The following is a 15,275-nucleotide window of genomic DNA, read 5'->3' on the forward strand; positions in this document are numbered from 1 at the left end:
TCAATAGCAAGTAATTAAGGAAAGTGGGGGCTATAAATATGAGGCAATGTCAGTATAAGGAGATGTGTGCAAAGCCGGGTCATTTTTAGTATTTGGTGAAGGCATATTATTCTTTTGACGATAATAATAAAGACAGCAATTAGAAACTCCAGGAAAGTCAAAAGCTGTACAAAAAGACATGGCATACAAGCAAAATGCGCTTTGCCTTTGAGCAACTGGTGGAGCATGAAAAAGTTGAATACATTTGACTTTGATGTGTTCCTAGTCACCCTTTGTGTAGCTTGGCCATCATGACATGGGATCAAAGGACAGGAAACGTAATCCTTAGGTACATACTCCTGGGCTCAGTACTCACACAGGCATGAGAATGTAATATTGGTTTGTCACTTTTTTTTTTTAACTTTTAAAATCAATATATGGCCAAAACGCAACTGTTGAAACAACTTCAAAAGTGCTTAAACACTATCACCTCTGAAATATAAAGGTAAGGCTATTACAGACAGGCTAAGAGGTAGAAGAGTTGGGGGAAGAGGAAAGATGGGAGTGGAAGATTTCTCATGTTCATAAATAGTCATTAAATAGCATCTCCACTCTACAGAGGAGGAAGTAAGGGGCATTGTTTAAAGCACAAATGTCACCAATAGGGGAACCAAGAATATTTTAACTAGCAAAAAACGGAAGGAGGAAGGGAGGGAAGAACAGGAGCACGTAAGTGAGCTTAAAGCTTATTTTGTAGATGCATGTGTTAGTTTCCTAGGTTTGCCATAATAAAGTACCAAAACCCGGTGACTTAACAGAAGCGGATTCCTCTTTGAAGGCCCTGCTTCCAAATAAGATCACATTCTGAGGTACTGGGGAGGGGAGTGGTTAGGACCTCAACATACCTTTTGTTTTTTAAAGATTGATTTATTGATTTGAAAGAGAGAGAGAGAGAGAGAGCACAAATGGGAGGTGGAGAGAGACAGGAAGAGAGAAGGGGAGACAATCTCAAGCAGATTCTTTACTGAGCGCAGAGCCCAATGTGGGGCTTGATCCCATGACCCTGAGATCACATCCTGAGCCAAAACCAAGAGTTGGACACTCAACTGACTGGACCACCAGGAGCCCCTCAACATACTTTTTTTTTGAAAGGAATGCAATCCAACCCATAATAAGGAGTCATTAGTCATAATAGGGAGATATTGTCTAAAGTTTCCACACTAAGACATGGTCGTCTGTGCAAGTAATTTAGACTTATGTGGGTAAATATCACTTCACTCCCGGAACCCCATGCTTTAGAAGGCTCTGCTCTGACTCTCCTTTGGCCCAGTGTTGCCAGATTTAGTAGAATTTTAGACAAACAAGGAATAGGGCTTTCTGTTTATTTACTTGTTCTTATAATTAACATGTCCCATGTAATATTTGGGACACGCTTATATAAAAAATTATCGTTCTTTACCTGAAATTCAAATTCAACTGGGTGTTCTGATTCTTATCTGGCAATCTGGCAATTTTCCAAGGCATCTTTCTACCTAAAGCTTACATCCTGCTTCTGGACCAGCCTTTGAGGATCTGAGACCCTGGAATTCTCTGCCTAAATGAAATGGCCTGAGCGTGTTTCCAGGGCCTCTGTAAGCCTATCACCCTGACCACTCCTCCCCAGAGAGGACTATACCAAGGCATGTGTTTCCCTAGGCCCAAGTCCGTTTGAGGGAGGTTGGGGACGTGGACAGACCTTGACTGTGAAGACTGAGGTGTCTACCTACCTACCTACCTACCTGCCTACCTGCCTGTATGCACAGCGCCCTGCATGCTGCATGATGGAGCTGGAGGTGGGAAGAGAAATAGGACAGCTGCAGGTTGGGAGCTGGAGGCTAGGGGCTGCCCGTCTAGCTCAGGTGAGGGCCTCGGAGAAGTCCAAGAGCTTGGCTTTCAAATGGCTGTGAGGGACATTTGTCAAGGCAGAAGAAAAAACACATTGCAGTTTGTAGGGTTTATAACTTTTAGATATTTAGACATACGGTATGTGTGCCTCCCAATGTCCTTTACCCCAGGCCCTGCAGACGTTAGGGGCAAGGCCTGATGTGCGGCCATAGCGGAACTAAAAACAGAAACCATCCCAAACTGCTGACTCTGGGGAATGGATTGGGGGAGAGGAGAGAGGGGAATCTGATTTCCTGTGTTAACATTTGCATTCTTTACTTTGTTTTGAAAGTTATTCAAGTTCCCAACCCTTCCCAGGAGTCTTCCTGACCCCGACTCTCACCTCTCTTCTAGGAGCTTCTATAACCCTCACTGGCTGTGCAACATTCTATCCGGCCTGGACTGCTCTCCCAGAGGCCTCTGCAGCCATGTCCCCTCCCCAGGCAGACTGGCCGCCTGTCTCCTCTTGTTGTCTCCCCCAAGAGTGGCCGTGGGCTGAGGTTAGCATGGCCGGTTGCGTACCCTGCCTGCGGTCAGCAGCCCCGGCTGGAGCTCCTCCCATGCCTCTGTCTCTAGGTGGGGCTCGCACCTGAACCCCTAGTCAAGGCCCTCAGGGGTGGGAAAGCCAGGGTCCCTGTCTGCAGCCTCTTGCTGGTTGGTGGCGGGGAGCAGTGTGACAGGGAAGCCTCGCTGCGGCCTGCCTGTTGATGAGAAGCAGTGACCGCTGTGCCAGATGCCTGTGCTGTCAGTGAAAGGCTCAGCCTTGCTCCCCGCTGTCCCCAGCCTCTGCCACTCCTGTTCTCTTCATGGCTCAGTCTCTGCCTCCTTCCCCCCCGCCCCCCGCCCTGTCTCCCCATTTCTCCTCTGGGCTCTCACTGCATCACTCTCTAGCCCTCTGCCCACTGCTTCACTTCCACTTTCGCTACGGGCCACAGGGGCACTGCCACCCTCCCATTCCACACCCCAGGCCCCACTTCACCCACGGGGTTACACCACCCCACCCTCACCCCCCACACCTGCACCCACATCCAGTCCTGGTCTTTCAGGCTACCAGATGGTCCTCGGCTCAGGCCCAGTGTCCCACAGCTAACGTAGGGCCTGGAATCCCGACCCTGTAACTCTGTCCCAGTGTCATAGAACCTCAATTCAAACACTCTCATTCATGCCGCTCCCCATCCTACCCCCAGCCTTTGGGAGGGGCGGGGGTGGAAAACTGGAATCTGCTCTGTGCCCTGGGCTATGGCCAAGGTCTGGATTCCTGGAAATTGTGGGATCAGCCTGGGGAAGAACAAAAATAATTCTCATGAAATATGCCCCAGTTAGTGCTGCTGCTAAAAACGGCTCCACAGACTAGGGGAAGGTCAGGAGAGGGCAGCAAGGATGGTGCCGGGAGGAGGACCAGAAATACAGGCTGGAGAGGGGCCAGGGAGAGGGAGGTCAGGGCCACACAGAAGGGAGGAGGTGGTGGTTCCCCCGGCGGGAGGCGGACGGCCGGGGGGCAGAGGCTTCCTGCTGGATGCACCAAGGCCATTCTTCATCCATCCTTTCAACAGCAATTTATTGAGCACTTACTCAGAACCAAGTGCCCACCCACATGGAGCTCACTCTCAGATTGGGAGGATGGACGACAAACACTCCCAGATATGTCCGTGGTAGATCTTTCTTTGGGAGAGGGAGACCGAGACTGACCAGGCCTTTTTTTTTTTTTTTTTTAATAAGCTGGTCCAGGAAGGCCCTTCCAGGAAGCTGGCATTTGAACAAAGGCTCCAAAGACAAGAGAGACGGAACTCTTCGAATACACAGGGACAGAGTCTAGTTCGAGAGAAGAGCAACAGGGATGACCCCAAGGTGGGAGCAGCTGAAGGGTGGGCCGGACACTGGGAGCTGGGCAGCGATGAGGCTGGAGACGGAGCCAGGGGCAGACCACTGAGGCACATCCAGGTTTCCAAGGTGGGGGGAACTGTGAGCCTCACATCTGTGTGACAGGGAGGGGTGTGCGGAGAGGAAGGGGGAGAGCGGGAAAGGGAATGGGTGGGAGTGAGGCATCTGCTGGGGGTCAGCTTGGGGCCAGGCCGCCTCTGCCCCGGCTGGGCCTCTGGGCGGCAGAGGATGCAGGGGAGAAGGTCCCACCAGGTGCACTCGTGAGCTCATGCACTCTCCGCCCCTGGACCCACACGTGAGCGACACTCACCATCACATACGCAAACCCGGCAAGGCTCTCATGTGCATGAGTAGGATTGATTGCATGTGGACACACACACACACTCACACACACACACACACACGCGCGCGCGTGCAGACTCATCGTTCATTAGAATTTCAGGGCTCAGGTCACCTGGGCAGCTCAGGGGTTGAGCATCTGCCTTCAGCTCAGGGCGTGATCCTGGGGTCCCGGGATCGAGTCCCTCTTCGGGCTCCCTGCATGGAGCCTGCTTCTCCCTCTGCCTGTGTCTCTGCTTCTCTCTGTGTGTCTCATGAATAAATAAATAAAATCTTAAAAAAAATAAACATATCAGGGCTCTAGGACATTAGATCTTCTCGTCCAACTCGCACACAGGACAGAGAAACCAAGGCCCGGAAAAGGAAGGGACTTTCTCGAATCCCGTGAGCTGGTGGTGTGGGTGGACCTCGATGCCCTCCGCAAGCACACGCATGCACATGCACCCACAGCCCACGCAGACTTCCCCCCACGGCCTCGGCTAGTCAAGGGCGCAGGCCTCTCCCTCCCAGGAGAGCCCCGGGGAGCTGCAACCCCTTCTGCCTGGAGCTGCTGAGCTTCTGCCCACCTAAGCAGGGCGGCGGGGGGCTGCTGGGGTGGACCCGGCCCTGCCGGGCAGCGTGCTGACCCCGGCCCCCAGCGCAGCAGGCACCCACTGGCCCTTCCGGCCCGGAGCCGACTCCAGGCCCGCCGCACCCTCTATCCCCACCCTCGTCTGCATCTAGCACCTTCTCCCTGCCTCAGGTCCAGCCCTAGCCGTGCCCGCACCTCTGCTTTCTCGCCCCCGTCTCTGCGTCTCAGTGTCTCCAGGCCTCTCTGTCTGTGGGGCTCTGTCCTTCTCCCTCTGTTTTCTCTGTCTCTTTGGGATCTGTTTTAACTTTCCAGGAAAAGCTGGAATGGCCCGGCCAGCAGCCTCTGGTAAGCAGGAGCGAGGCTTCCTGGGGGTGAGGGGATGCAGGCTCACAGCAGAGGCAGCAGCGCCCTGGGAGGGGGCAGACAAATGGGAGGAGGAGGGGCTGGCGTCTGCCGAGGGCACAGGGTGCACAACGGGGCACAGGAGAGAAAATGCCTGTGGGAACAAGTGAGAACTGCCCCCACTCGGTGACCAGTCATGCCAGAGACTGTCAGGATTTTAGTGCCAAGAGTCTGTCATCGCAGAACACGCCTCAATCCTAGGCAAACTGAGACAGCTGGTCACTCTCTGATAACTAGTGAGGTCTGCAAGAGCCAGGGCTGGGGTGGGAAGGAAGGACTCCCAACCCTGTGCCCCCCAGTTCTGCCTTCCACGGCTGCGGGGCTGCTGAGGACCCAGGGGGGTGGAGGGATGGCGGGGTCTGAGAAGGGCTCTCCAGGCTTGGGGCCCTGAGGCCAGCTCAGAGGAGGCAGGGACAGAGGAGATGGTAGCCCAGGAGGAGGTAGGGGAGCCAACCTCAGGCTTGTCTCCTGCCTAATCAATCATGTTATCTCCTATGGGACGGGCTTTTCAGGAAGAACTTTAAGCCTCTGACAGCCATGGGGAGATGCAAGGGGCTCCCTAGGACATAATAAGCCCGCATCCTTGAAGGTGTATGAACAACTGGGAGCTGCACCACCACCCCTCAGGTCTACAGGGGTGCTCTTGTGTGACCCACTGTGAAGCATCTTGGAGGGTCAGATGGGTTTGGCTAAGGCCCACTTGGCCATGGTGGCCCTTGCCCTTGTGCTATTGGCCTTCCTGGTGGAGGTGGGGCATGGCTACACCCTGGACAGTGGGCAAGAGCTGTCAGTGCCCAATGTGTGTGGACCCAGTTCTGCCTGGGTAGGCGGCTCCCTGTTACTTTTTCTGCCTTTAGCACCCCCTGGCCGTTCCACAGTGAGGTTCTGAGGGCAGACTAGTGTTCAGCTGTCATCAGGCCTTCATGATGGGGAATGGGGGTTCAAGGGCTCCCCTCCTTCAGGAAGGCTGCTGACATACTCAACCACCCAAGAGTGTGGCTCTCCCACATTGTGTGAAATATTCTTAAAATGCCCTGTCCTAAGGCACCGTGTGACCCCAGGCACAGCCCTGTCCCAGGCTGGACCCTGAGTGCCTCTCCCTAAACGAGGAGGTAGAGAAAGTGACCTCTACAGTATCATTTCTGGCATTTGATGGCCACCCCATTCACCCATTCATCAAGTCAAGAAATAGTTATTAAACATCTCTGTGCCCGGGATTACCAGCAACCGGGAGGATAAGACGTCTGCCTTCAACAGGCTTTCTCTCTTGCGGAGGGCTCTCACATTAAACACGTGGGAAAACATTTCTGCCGAGTGAATTAACTGAGGAGAGCTCTCACAGGAGAGACAGAGTCCCAAACCAGCCAGCCAACAAGGAAACAGGCAGTGCAGACAGAAGGAAGCCTGAACAGAAAAAAAAGAGAGAGAGCTATTACTATCTTTGCAGAAATAAAGTATCCCTGAAACAAGAACAGGGTACAGCATGTTTTAAAGAGAACATTCAGGGATCCCTGGGTGGCGCAGCGGTTTGGCGCCTGCCTTTGGCCCAGGGCGCGATCCTGGAGACCCGGGATCGAATCCCACATCAGGCTCCCGGTGCATGGAGCCTGCTTCTCCCTCTGCCTGTGTCTCTGCCTCTCTCTCTCTCTCTGTGACTATCATAAAAAAAAAAAAATTTAAGGAGAACATTCAGCAAATAAAAAGGAATCTCTGAAATTAAAAATTTATGTACCACTCTATGAGAAGGGTGGAATGGTGACACAGGGAAGACCTCCCTGAAACAGCGACAGGAAGATACACAGAGGTGACGAAGGAGGGGAGAGACGAGGAAGTGAGGGGTCCCTCCAGGAAGCGAGACACCTGGCTACCTGGGGTTCCAGAGAGAACAGAGACAGGGGAGGTCAGGAAACCACAGGGTTTCCCGGAGCTGGAGAACAGCTCCGTGGATTATCAGAAGCCGGAGATACAGCAGGTCCTACGGGCTGCCAGAAAGACAAAGCCCAGGTGGCCCGCACAGAATCGATGCCCCAGCAGCGGTGCAGCCCCCACACCAGCCCTGTAAGCACCAGCAAAGCATTGGCTTTAAAGGGAGGGCGTCCAGCAAAGTTCTGGGGTGCAGAGCTCCAGCTGGAGTTCTATCCCCAGCCCAACTATCACTGGGTGGGGGGAGGGGCGGCACCAGAGTCTCCAGACAGGCGGCTCTCCCAACACCCCTCCCATGCACCTTTTCTGCGAGGCGTTGGGGGGTGGGTTCTGCCAAAGTGAGAGTGGGATCAGGAAGCAAAAGGTCCAGGCCCCGAGAGCTGAGTAACGGACCCCCGGACCCCCGAGCAATGGAGGTGGGCCACCCGCTGTGCCTGCGGCCCGGCCACCCTTCAGGTGCACTGGGTAGGAGAGGTCAGAGGCCTCAGGGGGGATCCTCCAAGGCAAAGCTGACAGAGGACCGCATGTGTTTACTCATACTGAGAGATTTACCCAGCTCAAGGAGAGTGGGGAAATGAAATGGTGATAAGTATTAAAAAGATAAATAAATAAAACTAAAAACAAGCCTCCCTCTCTCAAGAAAAACTAGGGGGAAAAAAAAAAAGAAAAAAGAAAGAAAAGAAAAACCAGGGAGGCCCATGAGGACAATTAATGGGCGAGCCCGCTTTAGTTTTGGCGGGCTCAGAAGGCGCTCCTCTGATGAGATGTTTGACGGAAGCCTGAAATGGGGGCAGGTGCCCGCCACAGCAGGGGTCTGCGGGCTGCGGAGGATCTTCACACTCTGGGCCGGGTGGAGACCGTGAGCTCCTCAGAGCACCTTGGAGGTGGCACGGCCCTCGTGTGAGCCAGGTGGTGTAGGGGCTGCACAGAAGCACAGGGAAGCCCCTTCCACCAGGAAACCCTCCGTGACTGGTATGGAGGTTGCCGAGTTCTCCTTTGCAGCGTGATGGACTCTGGGTGTCGTGCTTCCAGCCTCCAGCGGAGCCACCGAGCTCAGGGCTTTCTCCCCACTTGCCCAGCGCAACAACGACGATGCCAGACAAGGCTTCACCCGCAGTGGGACAGAACTCAGACTGCCAGAACCTTCTCAGGATCAGACTGCGGGGTTTTGCAGGGGGTATACTGTCCTTGCCCGGACTTCTGCAGCCTCGCTTGGCGATGGGAATGGGGGGTGGGGGTGGTGATGAACTGCGACGAGGGCTCCCCCGGGGATGCTTTTGACCAAAGAGGACACTGTCTTTGGCCCTGCCAGGACGGTAAGTTGAGTCCTGAGCAGGATTCAGTCCGGTATACAGATGGAAGGAAAAGGAAGGTTGGGGGACGAGGGGGCTGAGGGGACGTGAGCAGGCTTAAGGTGTGGAGGATAAAAGGATCCAGTCTACAAAGTGCTTTTCGGGGGCTCTCCCACCGTCTGGCTTCTCTTGAGGCTCTCTTGTTCTGGGCCACCTTCTCCTCCCCGTTCCTATTCCTCTGAGCCCTCCTTTTCGGAGGAAGAGGTCGGATGCCCTCACCCTGGAGGCATATGTCCCTTCCACACACAGCTAGCGTTGGGACAGTGGAGCCCAGAGAGCAGAGCCGCCTCCACAGACATCCAGCACCAGCGGTGGCATTTCAAGCACCGTGGGAGGACACAGAGAGAATATTCTGGAAGGAGTGAGACCCTCAGCCTCACCCCGGCCTGTCAGGTGGGCCATCCTGGGTAACAAACTGTCTCTGTGAGCCTGGGTATCCCAGATTCCTGGCCGGGGAAACTGGAGGCTGACCCGTCCCTGTCCTGAGTTTTGGGCCACAGGGTTGGGAGCCTCGTCACCCCTCTGCCTGCTTCCCCGACCCTGCCCCTCCCGGCACAGCAGGGAGCCCAGCTTGGCCCCTGGGCGCCCGGGGACTCCCCGGACAACTGTGTCTCCAGCAGCCTCTCCTCAGAGCCAGCAGGCAGGCCTGACACAGACAAGGAAGCTGTGTTTTCTCACAAAAATGGGACTAACATTTTGGCTTCTTACTGAGGTGTGGGAGCCTGGCAGGTTTTTCACACACTTTGGCCTTCTCAGCTTCTCATTGAGACACACCATCACCCACACAGACACGTGGACACAAAGACCCACACTTCTACACGCAGACACACCCCCCATCCACACACAGACTCGCACACACCGGGACAAACGCGGAGACGGCGCACAAAGGCACAGTCTCACGCCTACGCAAACACACGTTCAAACGTTTCCCAAACACACAGATTCACACACATGGTCTCACGCCTCCGTTCCGCACAAACATACAAACTCACCCCCACACAGAAATGTCACACACGTGTGCCTACACAAGCACTTCTCCGGCCCCAGCCTGGCCCAGACCCCCCCGCCCCCCGCAACCCCGCGCATTCTCTTATTCGAAGTGGGGTTCAGAGTGTCCCGCCTTCCAGGAGACTCATTCTTATGCTTCGCTCCGTAAAAAGTCTTCTAGCCCCATCTTCTCCTGGGTCCTGTCCAGCTAGTGCTGTGTCTTTAAGGAAGTTGAAGCTGCTAAAAGTGAGTGAGAGAGAGGGAAAAAAAAGAAAAAAAAAATTGGCATCTTTTCCCTCTCAAGTTTCTGGTGTCACTTATGAAACACGGGTCCTCGCTGCTGCAGAGCAGCAGTTGTTTTGCTAGAAGGAGGGAGTGTCCGGGCCGCCTGGGCTCCCTTCCTGCAGCCTCCTCTCGGCGAGGCCCCAGGCACCCTGTCTGGGGAAGGGCGGGCACGGTTGGGGCGGGACGGGCTGCCCCTGCCGCGGCCTCCTGTCCTCCCTCGGGCACCCGTGGCCCTGCGGCCTCCCCGGGGCCAACTCGGTCCTTTGTTGCTCTTTGGTTCCACCGTAGAAGACAGTCGTCCACTTGGCTAGGAAAGACTAGTTTGAAGGTAAGCCAGCTGGAAGGCGGGAGGCCTGCTGGGCCCCGGAGCTGGACGGCCCGGTGCTTCCCCGTTGGGTCGGGGTGCTGGGGATGATCCCTTGTTTGGATCTGTGCACCGGGCGTCTGCCCCGCCAGCAACCGCATCCCCGGAAACCCCAACAGCGCTTGGGCTGAGCCACTGGCCTCGCCCAAGCCAGCGGAGAGGTCCTGGCCGGGGTTTATTTAGGCAGCTGCCCCTGCAGCTTGAACAGAACAGGCCACGGGTCTGACTCCGTAGAAAGGGTTTGGTGTCTGCTGTGGTCAGAGCCTGTAGGACGGGAGGGGGCGGACGGGGTGGATGGGGGCGGCGTGCACTGCACAAGGGGCCTTGTCTGGGCCGGGGCAAAGCATACCTATGGGGGGCTCTGGTGGGAGGGGCGGTGGCCAGGATGTGGGAGGGCAGGAGGGAGGTTCCCGGAGTGCTGGGGGAGGGGGCCGCTGAGAGCGGATTTCAAGTCATAAAGTCAGCTCGGAGCTGGGGAGCGGGCGAGGCAGGGAGAGCTCTCTGCTTGGAGGAGGAGCTGGGGTCCGTCTTCGCCTCTCCTGGCTGCATGACCTCGGGCAAGTCCTGGCCCTTCTCTGGGTCTCGGTGTCCCCTTCTGTAGAATGGCCTGCGGGCTAGGTGGTGTTGGGGCTTAGCTGGATTTCTGGGGGGCAGGGCCTTCCGATGGGGAAGAGCTCTGGCTGGCTGGGGTCCCGAGAGGGCCGAGCACCTCGCACGGGTCCTTCGGGTCACCTTGGCGGCATGTCCTTCTCTGCAGGAGGTAGGATGCCGGAGCTGAGGCTGCTGTGCTGGGCGCTCCTCCTGGGCCTGGCGCGGGCCTGCCCCGAGCCCTGCGACTGCGGAGAGAAGTACGGCTTCCAGATCGCGGACTGCGCCTACCGTGACCTGGAGGCTGTGCCACCCGGCTTCCCGGCCAATGTGACCACGCTGAGCCTGTCAGCCAACAGGCTGCCGAGCCTGCCAGAGGGGGCCTTCAGAGAGGTGCCCCTGCTGCAGTCGCTGTGGCTGGCGCACAACAAGATCCGCGCGGTGGCCGCCGGCGCCCTGGCCCCTCTGGGCCACCTCAAGAGCCTGGACCTCAGCCACAACCTCCTCTCTGACTTCGCCTGGAGCGACCTGCACAACCTCAGTGCCCTCCAGTTGCTCAAGATGGACAGCAACGAGCTGACCTTCATCCCCCGGGACGCCTTCCGCAGCCTGCGTGCCCTGCGCTCCCTGCAGCTCAACCACAACCGCCTGCACACGCTGGCCGAGGGCATCTTCACGCCGCTCACCGCGCTGTCCCACCTGCAGATCAACGACAACCCCTTCGACTGCACCTGCGGCATCGTGTGGTTCAAGACCTGGGCCCTGACCGCGGCTGTGTCCATCCCGGAGCAGGACAACATCACTTGCACCTCGCCCCACGTGCTCAAGGGCACACCGCTGAGCCGCCTGCTGCCGCTGCCCTGCTCGGCGCCCTCGGTGCAGCTCACCTACCAGCCCAGCCAGGACGGGGCTGAGCTGCGGCCTGGCTTCGTGCTGGCCCTGCACTGCGACGTGGATGGGCAGCCGGCACCCCAGCTCCACTGGCACATCCAGACGCCCGGCGGCACCGTGGAGATCGCCAGCCCCAACGTGGGTGCCGACGGGCGCGCCCTGCCCGGCGCCCCCGCGGCCAGCAGCCGGCCGCGCTTCCAGGCCTTTGCCAACGGCAGCCTGCTCATCCCTGACTTTGGCAAGCCGGAGGAGGGCACCTACAGCTGCCTGGCCACCAACGAGCTGGGCAGCGCGGAGAGCTCGGTGAACGTGGCCCTGGCCACACCGGGCGAGGGTGGCGAGGATGTGCTGGGGCGCAGGTTCCACGGCAAAGCGGCCGAGGGGAAGGGCTGCTACACGGTTGACAACGAGGTGCAGCCCTCAGGCCCGGAGGACAACGTTGTCATCATCTACCTCAGCCGCGCCGGGGCGCCTGAGGCTGCAGCAGCAGGAGAAGGGGTCCCTGGGCAGCAGCCCCCGGGCCTGCTCCTCCTAGGCCAGAGCCTCCTCCTCGTCCTCCTCACTTCCTTCTAGCCTCCCCCCACCCGCCCTGCCCTGGGCCGGCTGGAGCAACCCCAAGGCCTCCCTGATTCCCACCCCCGCCCACCCCGACACTGTGCCGAGGGGCCTGAGGATGGCAACTCCCAAGGCCTGCGTGGGGGCCTCCACGTCTTCCTACCTCCCTTCTCGTCTCTCCTGGAACGCTCACCACCCCCAACTTGTAAACTTGCTCAAAGCTAGGGACTAGAACCGAATTTGATTCCGTACTCACCGTCTACGGTGCTGTTTGCTGCTAACCACACTGCCCATGCTCCCCGAGCGGGGCGGCCTGCCAGCAGGGCCATGCCTGACCGACCGGGTGAAGCCTCACTGATGGAATTCTGGGCGCTGGGACCAAAGAGCTGGCAAAGGCTGGGGCCCCGGGGCTGGGGCTGGGGGCTTGGCGGGGAGGTGGCCCGAAGCAGACAGGGCGTAGGAGAGAGGACTAGGGTCTAGGGGCAGTGGCTGGCATGGCTCTGGGCTCTTGGTGACCTGCTTAAGCTCCTGCTGCCTCTTGGCATTCTCTGATGGTTTGGGGGCTCGGGAATCTGTGCCCTCATCTCAGACAGGACTGGAGGATCCAGGACGGCCTTCAACTTCTCCCGCTCTGTGCCCCTCCACCCCGGACACCTGTCCCGCCTCTCTCTCCAAGTATGCATCTGTAGCCTGCCCCTCCACAGAGGCTAGCCAGCCCGGGGCGGCCGAGAAATAAACAGCATTTCTGATGCTCTCTTGTGACTGCCTGGGGTTTTGTCTGAATCGAGGACCCCTCCCTATCACCCCGGTTGGGGATAGGATAGGGAACTGGAGAGTCAGGAAGGCCAGCCTGCCCGTCAACATGCGAAGGGGCCTGTGAGGCACACCCAGACTGCGAGGAGCCAGCACGAGAGGGGGGAGCCCGTGGGTCAGGGGCCGGGCCTCAAGCTGAGCAGAGCGGCAGGTGTTCCCTGTCTTTCAACTGGCCTAGGGGTCAAGTGGGGGTGCGGGCCTGATAACCATCACAGAGCTTCCCTAGGGTCCTGCTGGCCCCGAGCAGTGCTTTCTGCCAGCAGTGGCCTAAGGACGCATGGGGTCTGGGGGGCACGGAGGATGGAAGCACCCGGATTGTGGCCCCTCTTCCCAGTCCTGCTCCTGGGAGAGACGTTGGGGAATGGAGAGGAAATGAGGAACAGACAAGGCAAGATGGAGAAGAAAGAGAAAGGAGGAGGTGGGGACACAGACCAGGGGAGAGAGAAAGACCCAGGGATTGAGGACGAGAGCGTCCTGGAGGGGGATGATGGAGATGATGAGTAGTGCTTTCCAGGAAGAAGAAACGGTATTCCTGGAGGAAAGTCATTTGTGGGAGTCTTCCCCACACAGCAGGTGGACTTGGGGGGTGGTGAGGGCCTAGCAGAAAGCCGCAGGTCTCTCAGAGTGGGGAGCACGTGGAAATGGAGTCAGAACCTGGAGACTGATCCCCAGATGTGTGTGAGTCAGAGATGGATCTCCACCCCCACCCCTTTCCAGACCGAAGGGTGCTACACAGAGGGACAGGACCCCCCGTGCAGGAGGCTCTGCGGCCTCCCGAGCTCTGCACTCAGGACCGCTGAGGCCGGCAAAATGGAGGCAGGGATGCCCAGGAGCCTGGGAGGCAACTGTGAGCCTTGGAGGCTGGCTGGCTCCCCTTCCCAGTCCTCCTGGTCCACAGGCAGCACCTCCCCAGACCCCTCCCTCTGAGGTCACCAGCAGCGCATGTCAAGGGTCAAGGACGACTGCGCACCTGGTGGGAAGCAGCAGGCGAGAGCCAAGTCCCCTGTGCTGTGCCACCTTGGGCAAATGGCTGTCCATCTCTGGGCTGCGGTGTCCTCAGAAAACAAAGGACTGGTGGGATGCTTAAGGGTCCGACTGACTCTGATTATCTAAGGCTTGACATCCTCACCCACCTTGGACCCCTGACATCTCTGGCTGCATTCAGCCCACGCAGCTTGTCTTCAGGAAGTGGGGCCTGGGCCTAAGACCCGAGTCGGGGCAGCTGGGGAACAGCCGAGCTCTGAAAGAACTAGCTAGCCCCCTGATTGAAAGTCCTCGTGGCGCCCCAGCCCTCGGGGTGAAGCCCAGGTCCCCCAGCCTGCCGTTCACCGCCCCTGCCTGGTTCTCCGCGGTCACCCACTACTCCATGCTCTCCCGGACCCGCTAATTAATTGCTCCCTTGGTGGTCTGTGATGTGTTCCCCTCCGCACCTTTCCCTGCGTTGTTCCTTTGGTCTGGACACCCTTTCTCTCCTTCTCACTTGGCTAAGTCGGCTCAAGTACCACCTCCTCCAGTAAGCCTTCCTGGATGCCACACCCACTGGCTCCCAATGTGGATGAGGTCCCCTCCTCTGACTCACACAGCCCCGGGTGTCCAGTGTCCCAGCCTGATCACACTCTATTGTGTCTGTTTCCTTGTTAAGGGCAGAGACCCAGTGGGTCTTCTCGTCCCTGTGACCCTGTCGGACACCAACGTAGGGCCAGGAAGGCATTTCTCAATGGACTGCGGTGGGATCAGAGCCTGCCCTCTTTGCCCTCCTCACGGGCAGCCTCCCAGGTGGGTGTGAGCTCCCTGGCCCCACCCCTAGCTTCATGGGTATTTGCGGCTGTAGTGGGGATGCAGGCCATGTGGGCGAGGAGAGCGGTCGTTCTCCACTAATTGTGCAGACATTTCTCGAGAGCCCACTGACCCAGGTCTGTGGAGTGGCCATGCTTTCCCCTCTCTGTAGCCCCCAGGCCCACCGTGGACCCCATACCCTCAGGCATACATCCTCTACCTCCACCAGTTCCCAGCAAGGGCAGGGATCCCCCCTTCCTCCCAGCTGCCTTTCCCTTCTACGCACAGGGCCTACTCCTTTTGGGACAGCTCTGTGCTGTGCCTCCCCACCACCTCCACATCTTTATTATAATGGTTCCCCTCTTCCTGAGATCTCTCCTCCCCAAGTGCTGCTCATTCTTGAGGACCCAGAAAAAGTCCTACCTCCAAAGTCAATGTCCACAGAGCTCGGGGTTGGCATCATAGGGTCCCTGGTCCCTCTGCCACCCAAGGGGGATATGGCTCTGGGTCCTCCCGGGCCCCGCACCTGGTGCCCAGCCCCACACGCAACCAGAATACCCCAACCCCCCGGGGCCCCACAAACGCAGCGTTGACTTACTGGCAATAGGGCGGTTTCCCCCATGTGCCCCGCCCCGAAGGAGGACTG

At 58.0% G+C, this 15,275-nt stretch overlaps 1 protein-coding gene across 2 annotated transcripts; it reads left to right on the forward strand.

Moving 5' to 3' along the window:
- The first annotated feature begins 9,668 nt into the window (after nucleotides 1–9,668).
- ISLR (immunoglobulin superfamily containing leucine rich repeat) lies at nucleotides 9,669–12,797 on the forward strand. 2 transcript variants are annotated; one of them, XM_038579886.1, is made up of 2 exons: nucleotides 9,669–9,970; nucleotides 10,764–12,797. In XM_038579886.1, the coding sequence occupies exon 2, from the start codon at nucleotides 10,772–10,774 to the stop codon at nucleotides 12,056–12,058; it is 1,287 nt and encodes a 428-aa protein (XP_038435814.1). In that variant the 5' UTR covers nucleotides 9,669–9,970; nucleotides 10,764–10,771; the 3' UTR covers nucleotides 12,059–12,797. The 2 variants fall into 2 exon arrangements, with proteins under 2 accessions (XP_038435814.1, XP_038435813.1); XM_038579885.1 differs by lacking the exon at nucleotides 9,669–9,970 and adding an exon at nucleotides 10,418–10,563.
- Nucleotides 12,798–15,275: the final 2,478 nt, after the last annotated feature.

The sequence above is a fragment of the Canis lupus genome, chromosome 30, assembly GCF_011100685.1.
Source record: "Canis lupus familiaris isolate Mischka breed German Shepherd chromosome 30, alternate assembly UU_Cfam_GSD_1.0, whole genome shotgun sequence".
Lineage (NCBI taxonomy): Eukaryota > Metazoa > Chordata > Mammalia > Carnivora > Canidae > Canis > Canis lupus.